Source organism: Panthera uncia, chromosome B1, assembly GCF_023721935.1.
Source record: "Panthera uncia isolate 11264 chromosome B1, Puncia_PCG_1.0, whole genome shotgun sequence".
Lineage (NCBI taxonomy): Eukaryota > Metazoa > Chordata > Mammalia > Carnivora > Felidae > Panthera > Panthera uncia.
In genome coordinates, this window is record NC_064811.1 from 81,475,202 (window position 1) to 81,494,364 (window position 19,163).

Here is a 19,163-nt window from a genome sequence, read left to right on the forward strand (position 1 = left end):
CCCATCAACTTGATCCTTGGCATGCTCTTCCTATGGCCTTGATGGAGCCTGTGACTTTTGCTGTACTGTGGATTACAGTGGTTGAGGGGCACATACTGCCCTTGAGAAGTTCTGAAAGAATGGAGCTTATCCTGAATGACATATGGCAGTGTGATTCCTAAGGAGCCTTAGTGCAAGACAAGGATTTCCCACCACTGCAGGGGACTCTTGATTCTCCACCTTACCTGAGATGGGTTTTGTCAACTGCACTGCTATACTACTTCTATAGAATTTTCAAACACTGGAAGATGATATGAAGGAATTAAACCACATCACTGGCTTGGTGAAAGGAACAAATATTTCACATTAGATAAAGAAGGTTGGGAATGGAGTTCAAGATTAACTACTGAAAATGAAAAGTGAGAAAATGATAGAGAAGAGGGTAAATAAGAAAGAGGAACAGGGAAAGTTTGGGAAGGTTGAAGTAAATTTTACACCCTGAAGTTGGTGAGTTATACCCATATCCAGACAGCCTCCTTATTCAACAAAGAAGCTAGGACTGCTTATGGAGATGAGACAAAAATGAAATAAAGTCTCAATTCAAGACAACCCAGTTACCTTAGCCTTTGATACTGGATTAAGTGATCATATAATTGTGGCAGAAAACACAGAGGTGGTGGCTTCAAGCCAAACTAAACTGGCATTTTTTTAGTGTATTTATGTATTTTGAGAGAGAAAGAGAGTGCATGATTGGGGGAGGGATGGAGAGAGAGAGAGAGAGAGAGAGAGAGAGAGAGAATCCAAGCAGGCTCTACACTGTCAGCACAGAGCCCAATGTGGGGCTCAAACCCACGACCCTTAGTTCATGACCTGAGCCAAAAGTAGAGTTGGATGCTTAACCAACTGAGCCACCCAGGCGCCCCTAAATTGGCATATTTTTAAAAGCAATATGGCAGCTCGGAGCCCACCACAGAATTAAGAGGAGAGATGGAAGCCTTTCCTTTGGAGCTTTCCTTTGGAGAGCTGGCCTGCAGCTAAAAAACATGGTCAGTTCTTTCTTTCTCTGCTGTTTCTGTGCCCTAATTTACTATGAAATCATGATTCTTTTTCTTTTTCATGGGTTGGGAGAGCAGACAGTGGAAAACAAAGTTAGGCTTCCTCTACCCCAAGTTATGGTAACCTCAGTACGTGATAATCCCAAGCCATGGTTTACCTTTCCAGAATGTATCCTTTATTTCCCACCAACATAAACGATGGAGAGGAGGAGATCATGCTTATTTAATAACACACAGTTAACCAAGGAAGCTGAAAGATGGTTCTTTCTGTGAAGAGAATAAATAGAATTGCCATTTCCAGGTAACTAGGTGAAAAGCAGATATTGTGATAGTTAAGCTTCAGAAATACATTAGGAAAAGATCAAAAAGGATTTTTTAGAGGAGTCTCAAATGTTAGAAGCCCATTCTCCTAATAAGGAAATTCAACTCTGGACACAATAGCTCTCAATGATTTGGATATGATAGTCATTCCAATAAAGGCCCAAGATTTCTTTTTTTTTTTAAGTGTTTACTTATTTTTGAGAGAAAGAGAGTGTGAGTGGGAAGGGGGAGAGAAAGGGGGACAGAGGATTTGAAGCAGGATCTGCACTGACAGCACTGAGCCAGATGTGGGGCTCGAACTCACATACTGTGAGATCATTACCTGAGCCAAAGTCAGACAGGCGCTCAACTGACTGAGGCACTAAGGTGCCCCAAAGGCTCAAAATGTCTTGATAAATAAAATTTTTTCCAACAAAGCATAAGATGTTCTAGAATTGTTAAAACAACTTGATAGTTTGTATCCATTTCTGTGTTCAAAACCTGTATGGAAAGAATTCAGTGCCTTGAACCAGCACCATTGAAATAAGTAAAAAGTCATTTGCAACTATGTGGATGGACCTCAAGGGTATTATGCTAAGCAAAATGAGTCAGTCAGAGAAAGACAAATATCATATGACTTCACTCATGTGAGAAATTTAAGATACAAAACAGATGAACATAAGGGAAGGGAAGCAAAAATAATATAAAAACAGGGAGGGGGACAAAACAGAAGAGACTCATAAATATGGAGAACAGACAGAGGGTTACGGGAGGGGTTGTGGGAGGGGGGGTGGGCTAAGTGGGTAAGGGGCACTAAGGAATCTACTCCCGAAGTCATTGTTGCACTATATGCTAACTAACTTGGATGTAAATTTAAGAAAATAAATAAATAAATAAATAAAAAATAAGTAAAAAGTAAATTATGTGATATGAGGCAAGAACTGCAGTTTCTTTAATTTAAAAATGAATATATAATACCTAAAAAATCGAACTTAAAATATATTATGAAATATTTGTTATGAATACCCAGAATTTTGTTGAAACCATCTGGTAATGCTCTAGCAACTGGTGCCACTGTAATCCTGAATGTGTGGAGAGTGGAGCAGGGGGCCAGTGGGGAAGGGTGGGAGCCTGGGGAAAATGGAATAAGTGACAGAAACAACGACTTCAAAGGACAGGGTCACAGGAGCCCCTGGGTGGCTCTGTCGGTTAAGTGTGGACTCTTGATTTTTGCTCAGGGCATGATCTCATGGTGCGTGAGACTGAACCCCACATTGGGCTCCTCGCTGAGCATGGAGACCGTTTGAGATTATCTCTCTCCTTTTACTCTGCCCCTCCCCCGCTCGTGCTCGCGCTCACTTTCTCTCTCAAAATAAATAAGTAAATATTAAAGAAATATTTTTTAAAAAACGAGAGGATCACAGGGGCACCTGGGTGGCTCGACATTGGCTCAGGTCTCGCGGTCCGTGAGTTCGAGCCCCACGTCCAGCTCTGTGCTGGCAGCTCGGAGCCTGGAGCCTGCTTCAGATTCTGTGTCTCCTCTCTCTGACCCTCCCCCGTTCACGCTCTTTCTCTGTCTCAAATATAAATAAACGTTAAAAAAAAAAAAAAGGAGAGGGGTCACAGATGGGATAGCAGAATGAGAAAAGGAGAAGGGCAGGAAGATTGAAAGGGAAGAGGGTGATCTTAGTAAATTTTTGCTACTTTCCTGAAAAAAAAGGGGGGGGGAGAGGTTAAGTAAAAAACAAAGCAAAACAAAATTTGCTGAAATGGGAACAAAATAGCTGCTGAAACACTGAACAAAAAGCTGTAGAAAGAGAACAGGAAATCTCTGCCCAGCTGCCCCTTATCTCTGCCGTGTGTACGTGCGTCACCTCCCAGGCCAGGACTGGCATCTGCTGCAAGTGGACCCAGTGCTCCCCTCTGGGCAAGCTGTAGCGAAAAGAATTTTAAATGTTCACGTGCAATCAGTATGCTGTGCGTTAGCAGAGCTTCGTCTCCCCCAGGCTGTCTTTAGACAGGCAGGAATTTCTCCCACGCACTCAGAGTAAGCCCGGGCCTTGCAAATCACTGACAGACGGAGGTAGTAGGGAAGAACTTTAAGGAGAGATGAAATGATGCCACGGGCAGATCCTTCCCTTTAGGAACAGCTCTGCTGTCTTGGTATCCTATACGGCAGTCTCCTCAAACTTCCAGGGGCACGGGAGTCACCTTGGGGATCTTATTTAAATGCACATGCTGGTTCAGAAGGATGGAACGGAAATTCTGCACGGTAACAAGCCCCTGGTGACGTGAGTGTTGCTGGTCTTCAGACCACATTGGGAGAAACAAGTAATAAAGCACCCCGGTGACTCCTGAGTGAGTCAGGTGTGTGTGTGTGTGTGTGTGTGTGTGTGTGTGTGTGTGAGAGAGAGAGAGAGAGAGAGAGAGAGAGAGAGAAGGGAGAGAATCCAGAAGAACATTCTCTCCTGCAGGTACATAGAGAGAGAAGGCAGGAAACAATACATGTTCTTGGTCCATTTATTACTGCACTTTGTCCGATTCCGAAGGATTCAGAGTTATAGTAGTTTCCCTTTGGCACTTTCAGGCACACGGGATTCTCTCATGAACTGGGACACAAAGCAATACCAGCTGAGAGGAAGCCCAGTGAAGGAAGCGGGAGTTCCCACCATGCCCGTTAGTTGGGCACCAGGCTGGCCTCTACAACTTTTCCTATCTTCTCATCCAACCCTTCCTTCTCAGAGAAAACAGTCATGGGCGCGTTGGAAAGCTTGGGTGATTGAGGCAGAAATATTGAGAAGATGCTAAAAACCGGACTTCAGGATCAAATCTAGTGGTTTGACTCTGATGTCTTTACCCGCTGTGAGGGGTTCCCGAGATAGAAGCTTCCCTGGAGTCCCTTGTGTTTGTGTGGGTGTGTGTGAGACAGAAGGTGGGGGTGCTTGCACCCTCTTGTACAAGGTTAATAGCACCAAGAAGAAACTATGCTTGACCTCACGAAAAAAGTTAGGATCGATAGGCCAATCCCAGCTGGCATGACTTTATCTTTATTCCCTTTGACAGAAACTGCATGTGTGGGTGTCCTCAGAGGTAGCTACCTAAGTTTGCATACTTCCTGGCTGACAGAACACTCCTGCCCGTGCCTCAGGGCCAGGGTGGTGAGTGTCAGTGGGAGGGGTAACCAAGTTTCACTTCCTTGCTGGTTGGAGGCTCAACCACAGCAGGCTTCTCCCTCAGAGGAGGAGACAGTGAGAAGCAGTTGGAGCTCATCTCTCTCTGCCTTCCCATAGCACCTGGCAGGGGCTCAGGAGACGTGAGGAGCGCGAATGGGCAGAGCAGAATCTCTAGAAGGGAAGATGAGCGCCCAGGATCCTTCAGATCTGTGGAGCCGATCAGACGGAGAAGAAGAGCTGCTCCAGGACTTGGGGTAAGAAAGCAGGTCTTCCTCTCAAAGTACTTCTTGGGCGAGCGTGGGCTCCCAACTCCCACCCAAATGCTCACTTCGATTGATGATCTTTAGCACGCTGCCATCTACGTCTTCTGTCCCTTCCACTTCACTCATTTGTGTCTGTTAGGAATCTTTCTGCTTGGGGCCAAAAGCATACAGTCTTTTCCCAGATCTGAAAACAGGTAGGTGGAGAGAATGAGACACAAATCAAATGTCGGACATTCTTTGAGACTCGGGACGGGATTGAGATGCAGAAGTTGGTGTTGCTTGATTTCCTTGATATGGGTCTGCTTTATGAATGAAAGTGCTGTTCCAGAGTTTTGAGCTCGAGGCTGTATTGCTAGGAAAGTAAACAGAAAGCCCAGCCTACTGCATGGGAGAAGAGGGACTTTTTCAAAAGACAAAGAATGAGGAAGTGTCTGCAATGTCCCATCTGTGTTTCTCTCTCCTGACACTGCGTCTGTGAGTTCTTGTATGTATTCATGTCTGCAGGCACAGCGCTGAGGCTTTTAAATACAAACAAGTCAGGAAGAGGATAGCATTTGTGCCTCTAACAGGTTGTAAGTTTAGGGAGATGGAGACATCACAGTCCTGTCAGAAGGGACCAGATGAGACAACTCATGGGGATATTTAATAAAAGGAGCAAGTATTATGCAAGAGGTGTAGGGGGTTTCCTAGAAAAACTGGGCCTTTACCCTAAAGCATCAGAAATGTCCTCAAGAGGCTAATTTTGACACCTGGGCTTCGCGAGAGGCGAGCCCAGCACCTGTCTTAATAAACAGCCCTATGTCCACAGCAACCCACTGACCTAGAAACTGTTACCACCTCCATCACACAAAGGAAGAAAAATGGTACCAGAGGGCTTGAAAACATTGCCTACATACACGTCAACACTTGGCAAAGTTGGGATTTCAACCTGCAGAAGCCTACATTCTTAACCAGAGAAAGACTGAGAGACAGGGATGAAATCTCTCTGCATTAAGGCTGCAGAGATCGTATCTGTTTGTGTGGTGTTACTGTAAAAGTTCTCAAGAAGTCCTGTCTTTAGATTTTAAAATGGAGGTCTCCTCATTGAACTCTCCCTTCACAAGATAAATCAGACAGAACAGCTAGAATTTTCTAGAAAGTAAACTCCCTCTATTGGGAATTCAGCGTTTCAGGATGTCACTGTTCTTCTAGGTTGAATCTCCAAAGAGAAAGGGTAAAATGCCCCTGAGCATCCAAATGGGTGTCACAAAGTCCAGGCACTAAAGCCAGACCCTTGGGATCTCACTCCTGGCCTTATTAAATTATTAAAGTGTACTTCTTTACATGCTTCATTATCAATATTCCCAGCCCACGATGGGTAGGAAGTTCCAGAAGAGAAGAGAGACAAAGGAGATACTCAATTCAATTAAATGATCTGAGCCCACATTCTGTGCTTGAATGACATTGTCACCTCCCTGGATGACAGTGATGAGCTAGCCAATGTCTCTTCTCTTCACCATATGCCCATAGCAGGAAGTGACTGCGGGTAAAACCCACAAGGAAAACAGAATTGTGCCTTCCCTCCTTGTTCAAAGAATGGACACATTCTCAACACAACCCAGAAACACCCAAAACAGATACAGTTATGTCCAGACTTCTGTATTTCAGAAGGCCTGGAAATTACTAAACATCTGAGGATAATTTCTGTAACAACAGATAAGCTACAATTACCTAGGAAAATTGCTCTACAGTTGTGGTTCTTCAACCTTAATTGTACACTAGAGTCACACAAAGAGTTTTTAAAAGTTCCTGTACAGGCCACAGGCCAGACAAATGCCATTAGTATCTTGGGAGTGAGTAGTTTTTTTTTTTTGACACTCCCTAAGTGGTTCCAGAGAGAGGCCAAGGTTGGGAGTCACTGCATAGAATATAAATCCATCAGAAGTGCTGAAAAAAGTGTGGCCTTATTTCTCATTTGTTGGGTAAGCACCTGAATCTTAAATCCATTCATAAATGTTGACTTCTTGTTTGTTGGTTTGGAGGCATTTTGCTTAACAATTTTATTGAGGTGTATTTTACAAAAGAGTGGCACAAATATCACCATAAATTAATTTTAGAACATCTTCTTCCGCCCTAAGAAGAACTTTCAGGAGCATGGTTTATTTAAATATACTTTAAATATTTAAATATACTGCTGATATACCACTTGGATGAGGGGTGATTTCTAGAGTCTTCCTATTTCCCTGATGTAAATCCTTCTACCATGGGCAATTTCCAATTGCCAAGGGTTTAACAACCTGCTTGGAAAATTCCTGAACCTTTCATAATGGACTTGAGAAAGTCCATACTTATCCTTCCAGGGCATCGCTGATACACCTTTTATAGGTGATGATATCTGAGAAAGCTTGAAAATGACCTGTTGTCCTTGGCAGAATTCTGAATATAAACGAAACTTTTTCTTTGAAACTTGAAGTCACTGGTTAGGTATGATCTGTACTAAAACTTCTGGTTAGTTCAGTTTTTCTAAAAGCTCCATAAAAAACAAAATGATATAATGTAATTGATAGATAATAGGTGGCCGGTTTTAATGACTTCATTTTAAAATTATTTTAAATGTATTATTTGAGTAGTTAGGTAGATTCTTATGTTGGTATTTTGGGTGGTTAGCGAGATCTCATACATCCTTATTCTTTGGTCCCTATTTTTATTCAGGCTCTGCAATATCTAAGTTCTGAAAATTAAACCCTGAACTGCAGCAAATCCATCACTTGCCTTTTTCTAGGACACACATGGCTCACTCAGAGCACAGGTTATTCTTTTCTAAAGTACCTAAGTCAAGCAACTCAGATGCATTTCTGTGTCTCATTTATAGAGCGTCAATCTAAAACATTTATTTTCTTTAATCCTCAATGTGTTCATGTGTCCAAAACAAAGGGGAAATAAAACCATCTGTGATTGTTGCTCAGATTCACTTACGCTTTGGGGGTGTGGGATTGGGGGAGGAGGCGGCAGGTGGGCAGGAAGGGAGGGGCCGAGGGTATGGAGAATGGTCAGCAATAAGGAAGAGGGGCTGGGAACAGAGTCAGGCTGTTTGTGCTTTCTAAATGAAGCAGTGGGGGAATGAAACAAGCAACGAATACAAGCGAGATCACCGAAATCACAAACTAGTATAAAATTGCTGGTTAGTTAATAATTTGAAGTTCCAGACGTTCTTTGATCACAACAAAGGTCCCTGGAGGACAATGTAGGAATAGTATATACTTTGTGAATGGGTAAGCCTTCATCAACGGTGTAACTACAGACACAAAAAGGATACTATAAAACAAAAATATATTAGGACTTTTTAAATTAAATATTCAAATTATCTCTCAGACGTATTCCTTCAAGTGAGAAATATGATAAATGTTCTCTTTGTATATACTTTCCCAAATCTCAAATTTTAAGAGAAAGCCGCAGCGTGTAGCTGTATTGGCTAGAGTCAAAAAGCTAGATTCTAAGTTCTGGCTGTTGAAAAAAATAAGGAAGTTTCTCATTTCTCTACCTCCGTACATGTAAGAGAAGGTTAGAAGAGATCAGGGGTCAGCAAACTTTGTTTGTGAAGAGCCAGATCACAAATTATTCAGGCTTTGCAGGTTTTATGATTTCTGCCACAGCTATTCACATCTGCCACTGTCATGCAAAAACAGCCGTAGATAACACGCAGACAAGTGGCCGTGACAGTACAGTGTTCAACAAATATTATTTATGGACACTGAAATTTGAATTTCATATTATTTTCATGAGTCACAAAATATTTCTCTATTTTTCCCTCCAACCATTTAAAAATGCAAAACCACTCTTGTCTCTTAGCCTACACAAAAACACGTACCCTGGCAGGAAATACAGAAACATGTACCCTGGCAGGATTTGGCCCTCAGGTGGTGGTTTGCTGACTCAGGGAACAGACGATAATAAGCAAAATAAGTCCTCTTAATGAGGCAGACATTTTGCATACACTAGCTCTGGTCTTCAGACGGTCTTGGCGTTCTAATTTGCTATCCAAGGAGACTCACAAGCAGAAAACTCAGACTGCCTGAGGTCCCAGAGAATCTGTTGGGATACGCGTTATTTTCTGACCACGTGCTGCGTGCCAGCACCATATACCTCTTATGTGCACTATGTCATTTAGCTTTCCCAGTAACACTTTCGATGTGGTATGATTATACTCATTTTATAGAGAGGGAGAGTGAGTTCAGACAAGGTAGGTGAACTATTCAGGTCACAGACCTCATAGCGGTACAGCTGCGGGACATGCCCGCGAGCTTACCCCAAAGCTGATGCTCTTTCCACTGATCAAAACAGCCATGTGTTCTAATCACGACAATTAGTAGTTATTGGATGCTCACCGTGTGCTGGGCAGTGTGTTAAACCGTTTGCGTGTGTGATTTATAAAATTGACACGTCACTGGGAAGTGGGTACTATTAACTAATATCACCTCCATTTACAAATGAGGAGCGTGAGGGAAAGCTTTTATCACCATGCACAAGCTTACATGCTCATAAACCTTTACATCCAGGAGTTTGCCTGTCCAGTGACGCAACTTCCTGATTTCTATCGAACTTTTCTCTTCTTACTACATTAGCGCTATTTGTTAGTGCCAGATGAACTCGGAGACAAAAAGAAAGTTCCATCATTATTATAACCAGCAAATGTGATCACTAAAAGACGTTTTTCTAGGGCGACTGGGTAGCTCAGTCAGATGAGTGTCCGCTCTTGATTTCAGCTCAGGTCATGATCCCAGGGTCATGGGATTGAGCCCCATGTCGGACTCTCTACTGACAGCAAGGAGCCTGATTGGGATTCTGTGTGTGTGTGTGTGTGTGTGTGTGTGTGTGTGTGTCTGTGTGTGTGTATGTCTCCCTCTCCCCCTCCCCTGCTCATGTGTTCTCTCTCTCTAAAATTAAAAAAAAAATTAATTTAATTTAAAAAACAGACATTATTCTTTCACATTCTTCACATAATAAGCCAGGCCAACACCCTAATTAATCAAAAATTTATTGAATTTTGTGTAGGTTCCATTTTTCAGAGCTAGACAAATAGAGTAGGCTAAGAAAAGTGTAGTAAAGTCAAAGTTTTAAAGGAATCTGTTTACAAGGCGCCTGGGTGGCTCACTCAGTTAAGCATCAGACTTAGGTCAGGTAATGATCTCTCGGTTCACAGTTCGAGCCCCATGTCGGGCTCTGTGCTGACAGCTCGGAGCCTGGAGCCTGCTTCGGATTCTGTGTCTCCCTCTCTCTCTGCCCCTTCCCTGCTCACACTCTGTTTCTCTCTCTCTCTCTCTCTCTCTCTCAAAACTAAACATTAAAAAATTTAAATAAAATAAAATAAAGGAATCTGTTTACAGAGCTGTGATACCAAGTAGAGCAATAAACCTTGCGCCTCTTCTGTGTGCAACTCTGTAATCTTGGATTCTAAAAATGGAAGGTGATTCTCTCATGGCTGTATGAGAGTATGTAACTACTGTACAGTGTTCAGTCTCTCCTTGACTCAAATGAATTTCCTCTTCAGTTGTTGTGTTTTCTGTTCCTCCCTGGGTGATGGTGACTTCCTTCTACTTACGTGTGGAAATCTGTCCACAAACCTTCTCCGCACTGAGTGGAGTCACTTTGTTTCATTCATTTGCTCCTCCATCCATTCATAGATCCATCTACTGAATGACGACATTATGCCTTGCATAATGTGGGGACACTGAGCTTAAGAAGACACAGCTGTCACATCGGGGAGTTTACAGCACAAAGGACAGAGAATGCACCTACATGGACAGTTGGAACACAGGCAGGGGGGCGCTGAGGGCCATGACTGTGTCTAGATGAAGCACACAGCATATGGCAGGCAGGAAGGAGATCACTGGTTGTGAAGAAGATGGCTTTGGAACTGATAGGCATTTGTCAGTTGAAGTCAGAACAGATGAGTGAAGGGGTAAAAGTGGCAAAACACATGGGTGTTCAGGAAATAAAAGAAGCCCACATGACTCAGAGCCTCTCGTCCCTGGGACCCAGCAGTTAATGAATGCTCATTCACTAGGTTCTGGGATCTGCCTCTCAGAGTCCCCACCGTCTGTCTGCCTCATTCTCAGAGAAGGCACCCACCTGCCTTTCCTCTTCTGGTTTCTAGTGTCATAACCATAGCCTTAGCCGTTTAAAAAAAAAAAACAAACCTGCATTAATGTCTCACTCCTACCACTTCCCTTTGTAAATTCCACTTCTGGCTCCTACTCCCTGATACAAACCTGTCTGAAACCAGCACAATCCACGTAGTCAAGACTTAATCATGTTCCTTGCTTCCTCTCTAGAGTCTCTGTGGCCACATGTTCTCCTTGAGCACCCACCTGCCAGTGCCTGCCCCCATTATCTGTTTTCAGACATTTTTGTTTACAAATATTTATAACTTTAAAGAGCATAAGAGCAGGGTGCCTGGGTGGCTCAGTCAGTTAAGCAACCAACTCCAGCTCAGGTCATGATCTCACAGTGTGTGGGTTCGAGCCCCGCATCAGGCTCTGTGCTGACAGTGTGGAGCCTGCTTGGGATTCTCTCTCTCTCTCCCTTTCTCTCTGCCCCTCCCTCGTTCATGTGCTCTGTCTCCCTCTCTCAAAATAAATAAATAAACTTTAAAATAATAATAAGTAATTAAAATTTTTAAAGCTTTCAAAAACTAAATAAAAAATAAAAAGCATAAGAGCAATAAGCTAATTTGTTTTTATAAAAGTATGGTTAGGGGTGCCTGGGTGGCTCTGTCAGTGAGGCATCTGACTTCAGCTCAGGTCATGATTTCATGGTTCTTGAGTTCGAGCCCCGAGTCGGGCTCTGTGCTGACAGCTCAGAGCCTGGAGCTTGCTTCAGATTCTGTGTCTCCCTCTCTCTGCCCCTCCTCCTCCGTGCTCTCTCTCTCTCTCTCTCTCTCAAAGATAAACATAGAAAAATTTTAAAAATAAATTTATTTAAAAAATAATAATAAAAATAAAAGTATGGTTAGATAAGAAAATATTACTTTTTAGAGACACATGCTGAATGAACTACCTGGGATTAAAGTGTCATGATGTCTGTAATTAACTTTAAAAATGTTCATCCAGGGAGGGGTGGGGGAGGGGGAAAATGGGCATTGAGGAGGGCACTTGTCGGGATGAGCATTGGGTGTTGTATGTAAGCTAATTTGACAATAAATTGTATTCATAAAAAAGTGTTCATCCAAAAGCAATGGGTGTTGTATGTAAGTGATGAATCACTAAATTCTACTCCTGAAACCAATATTACACTATATGTGTAATATGTGTAAACCTAAATAAAAATTTGGAAGAAAAAATAAAAAATAAAAATGTTCATCCAAAAATACATAAAGAATATATGGCAAAAGTTTGAAATTTATTCTACCTAAAATATGGGTACTATTTAAATATGTGTATTACTTTCTTCACTACTTTATGCTATTTTTCTCTTTTATTTTTTTTAACAAAGCTTATTTATTTATTTTGAGAGAGAGAGACACACACACAACATGTGCAGGGAGAGGCAGAAAGAGAGGGAGAGAGAGAATACCCCAAGCAGGCTCTGCACTGTCAGCACGGAGCCCATGCGGGGCTCGAACTCCTGAATCATGAAATCCTGACCTGAGCTCAAAACAAGAGTCAGATCTTTAACTTACTGAGCCACCCAGGCACCCCTATTTTTCTACTTTCTGAAGTTATTCATATAAACAGTTAAAAAAATAATTATCTGTATTAATTGTTGAAAATTTGAGAAATGAAAGCACCCAAATTCAGCCATGTACAACCACTCAGAATAACATATTGTTCAACTTATCTCCAGTCTTTTAAAAATATTTTTCTGTAAACACACACACACACACACACACACACACACACACACATTGAACTGTGGCCATACCACATATATAATTTTTCTCTTGCTTTCTGGTAGGATATTTTTCCATTATCTACTTCTTAGTCTGTGTCAAAGCATGTTCTTGGTTTTTCCCCAGCCCAGCCTGTTTCCCTCTATTAAAGCTTGGATATTTAGGTTGGTCCGAATTCCAGAAGACTTTACATAGATTAAGAGTTTGGACTTCAGTCAAATTCCGCTTGGCAGTATAGAGTTATTGAATGCTTATTGGAACATGGAATTATATGGTCATCATGTTTTGTTTTTAGCTTAATCTGGAAGTTGAGTGAGGTAGGTAGCAATGGGTCCAGAGCCAAGAAAACAAATTAGTGAGGGAGTTTACAGGTTGGTGAATGAGGAACCAGAGTGATCACCTGGGAATGGCAAGAAAGGAACAGAGGTGAAAGCCAGTAATTCCACGGAACTAAGCACAGTGAGTGATTCACATCCGAAGAAGAATGACTTCTGCTTTTGCATCATTTTTCGAAGTAACATCAAAGGAATTTTGAAAACCTTAATGTCACAAGTGTCTTTTAATTCATTCTTTGTTTACTTTACCACCATACATTTCTAACGTTGTCTAGGATTCATGTTATTGCTTTTATGGTTCTGACTCACCACCAATAGAGTCTATGTCTTGGGTTGATTCTCCAGATAATAGAAGCGTTTCACAAATGTCAGTCCTAAGGCAGTAAGAGGTTTGTTGCACTTCTCTCAGCTGAGCACAGTAAACTCTTTGATGGTGAGCTCCTCAGGAGCAGGGGGGCCCTTTGCCTGCTCCGGCCCAGCCCACCACTTGGCGAAGAGTGGGCGTCCGAATGTTTGAATTGCTTCAAGTTGAGTCAAGGTCCATAGACCATATGGACCATATGGACCGTATTGACCAAGACCATAATTCAAGGTCCCTGACTTCAGCACTCTACCGCACCACCCTGATGACATATTTGCATTTATTACTCTCAGACTCCATCTGTCCCCTTATACCCAAAAGTTTTTACCAGTGGGACAAATTGACATTGGTGGCAGGCATCGTCTGAACCATGGAATACGGAAGATATAACTAATGAAACAAGTATCTGTCTATATTTTTTCATCCCCCCAAAAAGTCTGGGGCTCTTTCCTGTAGCTGTGACTTGCTAAAAGTGGCCCTCGCTATCTCCTGGACCAGCCCACAATGGCAGGTTGCCAGCAACAACCTTGTTGCCAGCAGCAATTGTCCAATGACAACTACCTGCATTTTATGCAGTACAGGCTTCAAGAGTAATGAGCATAAGTGCAAAGTCAAGTTTGACTCCACTCAGAGATGAGCCCTCCTGAGAAATCTCTGGTATGGATCCCCACCCAGCTATTCCAAGCTTCTTGAAGTTCTTATCCACGAAGTGTTTGTACTGGTCAGTCTCTGAGCTTTGGATCCCTGTCCAAGTCAAACAATCACTAAGATGTGACCCCTAGGGAAACAATGACACCCTTTTTGTCTTGCAACCATTCCTCCACCTGTGTTGGCTGACCTGGGGATTGCACCGAAGGACCCGTGCTGGAATGATATGCCCCCCAACCCCAGTCCACGGCACTGCCCCTCTGGTCTCTGCTGATCCTTAACCTCCCTGATGAGTCATTTCACCTACAAGTCAGGCTCCACGGGTCTCTTTTGAAGTGTCTGTGTCCTTCTCTCTTTGGTCTCCCGGCCTCTGTCTCCTGAATACTCTGCTCCCATCTGTTTTGTGTTCCCTAAGCCGCTGCCCTCTGTGCTTCTGCTATCTGGGTGAGCCCCTGGGCCTTTCTCTGGCTCTGAGTTTTGCCTATTTTCTCTCTCTCTCTCTGTCCACATCTCTTGCTTGTGTCCCTGACTCTTTGCACCAGTCTGTGTCTCCAAATATCTGAGTCTCTGTCTCTGTCTCTGTGTTTCCATCTCTCAGAACTGCCTACCTCACTCCTCAGACTCCTTCAAGAACAGGTTTGCCCTGATCTCCAACTCCCACAGAATTCTCTGCTTCCTTTCAGCCCTGTTTTCCTTTAGCTGAGCCTTGACTCCTACCAGAAAGAAAAACATCCTTGGGTCCCACCTTCAATTCCTTGTTTGACCAGAGAGCCAGAGCCCTGCCTCTGCGATCACTCAGGTATGCCTCTTAATGCCTGGGGCAGCTGGCCTCACCTTTTTGCTCTGCCATTAGCATATGTAAATGTGGGCATGTAGAATGGCAATATGAAAAGCCACAGACAAACTGTTCCATGACAGAAACCTCTTCAGTGGAAGGACTGTGGTGAGTTTATTTTCGGCCTAACCTATGCATCACACTCATGCCTCTCTTAGGCCTCATTAGAGCATTCAAAAACTTTGCAGGGCCTGTTCAGTTCCCTCCACTTGGACAAAGTCTGTTGCCACGATCAATGGAAAAATCAGCTCGCATTTGTGAATATGGAACTTAATATAATTATATGGACAACAATGTCTTGTCCCCGATATTGTCACAGCCTGATTCTCATATAAATTGCAGCACTGAGAGCTCTTGAGCTAACAAGGCATTTCCCTAGCCTAAACCCATGATTTCTGATGGCACATGGGGCCAAGAGCTTTATTTTTCACAAAGTCACAGTATTTAGCACCAACCATATGCCCAACTGAACATGAAGGAAATCAACAGCCAAGCGATCCTGTAGAATGACTCAGGTGCTAAGGACAGATGAACCCAAGTGAAGATTGCTTAGAGTAAGATTGCCCAACAGTGTCATCTTATATTCTATCCCTGTTGCATTCAGAAGGATTCCAAGGCCCAGTATAGCCTTAGCAAGGAAGAAAACATATCAAGTAGCTATATTATCTATGGCCTTTAAAAAGGGGAGTGGCATCATAAACTGCACATTTGCTGTCTTCTGTCTAGAGGGTGCAAAGGGTGTCCATGTCTTTGAAAAGTGAGAATCATTTCGAAAATGAAGAAAAAAGTGAAAATTCTCTAAAGAGTGTTTTTATCGGCCGTTCGACTCCAAGGACTATTAGCTGCTGTGACACAAACAGGAGTCTCTGTTCTTGCTTTAGATGGAAATACATGTTTTCTTTGTAACTCTGATGGGACAGGTCTAGGTTCTGTGTCACTTCCCTTTGCCAGGAAGGAGAAGAATAAGTCATTAAATATATGAAAAATCTGTAGATGTGGGTTATTAACAAATTTTCTCACCAAGAACCATATATCTAAATGGTTGTGTGGCTCACGTTGTAACATGCAAGATCACTTTCTGTGTCCACGTGTCCTTCCAGTGTTATTTTGCATTACTCCCCAACATAAAACCTCTGTTCCAACTAGGCATTCTGTTTCCTATATACGCCATGCAAGTGTCAACCATAGTGCCTTTGCTTATGTCATTTCTCCAATTGAAATGACCTTTTTTCTCACTATTTAGTGAAACCTAAATTTATTCCTGAAGCTCCAATTCATGATCTTCCTCCTCCATGAAGCTTTCCTTGATATGCCAGCCTCTCATGAGCTCCCCCCTCCTATACCATTTATTGGCCATATCTCTAAGATTGCAACTATTTGGGAATTTTCTGACCAGGAGAGCAGCAAATCCTTCTCTTTTCCTCCCCATTGGTATTTTAAAGCCACTTAGGACTTTCTTTGCCCTCTCTGTACTCCTCTTTAGATGAGACACACTGTGAACTCAAACCATCGAAGTTACTGAAACAAAGATTTTGGGACCAAGAATCCTGAACCCTGTGCTTCTCAAACTCTAAACTGCATATCAATCATATGGAGCTCTTGATAAATACAGATTATAACTCAACAGTTGTAGGGGGCCTGACAATGTACACTTCTAGCAAGACTGCAGGGCACTGAGTAGCAAGGCTTCGCATTGTTTTTCAAACACCAGGCCCTACCCATTAGTGTTCATAAAGTCAATTCAGTGGCTCACGATCAATGTTTGTTTTAAAATAAATGGAGAAGGGGCACCTGGATGGCTCAGTTGGTTAAGCATCGGACTCTTGATTCCGGCTCAGGTCATCTCACAGTTCATGAGATAGAGCCCCACGTCAGGTTCTGCACTGATCATGAGGGGCCTGCTTGGGATTGTCTCTCTGTTCCTCCCCTCTTGTGTGCATGCTCTCTGTCTCTCTCTCTCTCCAAAAATAAATAAATAAATAAACATTTAAAATATTGTTTTAGAACTAGAGGAAAGAAAATAGTAAATAGTAAGTATCCTACAGAAGAATAGTGTTGTTTCTTATAATACTTTGTTTTTTGTGTGTGTATGCTATAATGTATGTGTGTGCATGCATGTGTCTGTTTAGAGAGAGAAAGAGAGAGATAAAAATGTATTTTATACTGTGGGCTGATTCAAAAAGTTTGAAAGCTTCTCCTCTAAAGGATAGAGCAAAGTGAAATACCAACTCATATCAGCAAATTAAATTAAGGCAATAAAACCCAAAGGGATAAAAACTATGAAGTCTCCAATAATACTGAGGCAATTTCCCAGAAGGTTCTAGCACAAAGGGGCACTGCACTGGAATGGGAGAAGAAGCTGACTTGAAGAGCAGCCTTTTGGATCTAGCTCATCTGCCCTTCTCTGTGGTTCAATTTACTTCCTGTAGTTCCCTGAGAAGCAGCTATGAAAATTCTTTAGAGGGTGTGTGTTTTCTAATTTGCTACTATATCATGGAAGGGATAATACCACTGTTTCCTTCAAAGTCAACTGTTGGTTTTGGTAACCTCATAAACCCAGTGCAAATATTCTTTTGAAGCTTGGTGAGTCTCTGGTCTGTTCCCTCCATTAGCCTCAGATATAATTACAGCAATGTGTGGGCCTCGGGGGAAAAGGAGACTATAACATTACTTGAATGTATGTTATAAATAGTAGTTTCTTGCTCTTTTTCACTTCTTCAGAAAAAAATGAGACTAAAAGAATTTTTTTTTGAATTTTTTGTTTCAGGAAGATGAACCTTATTCCCAACTATGCCCACACTGAGCACAACACCTAGCATATTTATAACATGTTGTATAATTAGCAAATCTTGCGCCTTTCTCTCTCCTGCAAAAGTTACAGAATCATAAAAAAAAAAAAAAAACTTTGTAAAAGAAGGCCATGTTCCAACATATGAAAATAAGAGGGTTTCCGTTCTGTGGCATTGTTATTAGTCACCTTGCCTGCTGGGAAAATTAAAGTTGCTGCTTGTGTGGGGTCACATAGCTAACAAGTTGGAAGCTGCAGCAGACAGACAAGCTAAGGAAATGACTGGAGACAAAGGCATGGTCTCCCCTCAACAAAATTCTCACTGATACTATCTAGACGTTTGTCATCCAAGTTAGCTGCTTATTAGCATTTCTTTTCAGTTGGCATTTCCCAGTAGTAGAACGGTGTCTTACTGCACTTCATTCTAAAGCCATCACCTCTTAAGGCAGCAGGAGAGGAGGTGACAGAACACCAGAGGAAAATGACTTACTTGGGAGTTGTAATCAACAATAGGTTCAGCATGAATCAGCAGCATGATGCAATTGTCAAGAAACTAATGCAATCCCAGGTTGCCTTACTGTGTACCCAGCAGCTAGAATAAGGGAGATCCTTTGGGATCCTTCGGGTCCACATGTTTTACACCTCAGATCTTAACTTGAAGATAGATTTTTATTTTTTTTTAATGTTTATTTTAAAGAGAGAGAGAGAGAGAGCTCACAGGCTGGGGAGAGGAGGAGAGAGAGAGGGAAACACAGAATCCAAAGCAGGCTCCAGACTCTGAGCTGTCAGCACAGAGCCCGTCGTGAGGCTTGAACACACGAAGTGTGAGATAATGACCTGAGCCAAAGTCGGATGCTTAACCGACTAAGTCACCCAGATGCCACACCTTGAGGATACATTTTTAAAATTTGGAAGGTATTCAAAGAAGTTAAGGTCCTTGAATGATAAAGGGCCTGAAAGCCTGTCATAAAAAGAGAAGTTGAAGATCATGGAAAGAGAAAACAAGACAATCTAAATGCTTTTATCTGTTTATGTAAGTACCATGTATATAACTCCAAGAAGTAGCCCTGGGACCATCTGTGGAAAGCTAGACTGCAGGAAACAGCGATTCAACGTACGCAAGTTTTCTGGCCATCAACCATGGCAGTGCAGAAAGAGCTTGCCTATAGAGTAGGGAGTTCCCTGTCATTAACAACATGCAACATAGGTTGGGTAAGAGTCTTATTAGGCTTTAGAACTTTATTTATACGGCGCACAAAAGAGTTTTAAAAGAAAGAATTACAAACCAACCTGATGGTTGTAGTGGCGGATTATACGTGGCTTTTATTTACTAAGCTAAACATTTCTAATTGCTTAATGTTTTAGAGATTAAAAGCATAAGTGACTTTTATAATCACTAGAAATAAGTTTACTATGAAGCCAATGAGGCTTCAGCTTCAGGGCCCCTCCCTGGCAGTGATATAGTTAATAAATGTCATCAACTCAAAGAATATTTAAGATTAGTTCCTGTACATGAAAATGTAAAATGCCCTGGAATCTTAGAGCTCATATTCGAAAGA

The 19,163-nt window shown here is 42.2% G+C and overlaps 1 protein-coding gene and 1 pseudogene across 2 annotated transcripts in view; one reads left to right on the forward strand and one right to left on the reverse strand.

Moving 5' to 3' along the window:
• LOC125922397 (nuclear cap-binding protein subunit 2-like) overlaps positions 1–4,089 on the reverse strand; it is a 7,472-nt pseudogene extending 3,383 nt beyond the window's left edge.
• Positions 4,090–4,494: 405 nt separating this feature from the next.
• DAPP1 (dual adaptor of phosphotyrosine and 3-phosphoinositides 1) overlaps positions 4,495–19,163 on the forward strand; it is a 52,625-nt gene continuing 37,956 nt past the window's right edge. The window contains exon 1 of one of the 2 annotated variants that reach the window (XM_049630928.1): positions 4,495–4,761. In XM_049630928.1, coding sequence (XP_049486885.1) covers positions 4,661–4,761 — 101 coding nt within the window. In that variant the 5' untranslated portion in view covers positions 4,495–4,660. The remainder of the gene's footprint in view (positions 4,762–19,163) is intronic. The other variant, XM_049630927.1, reaches the window with a different exon arrangement.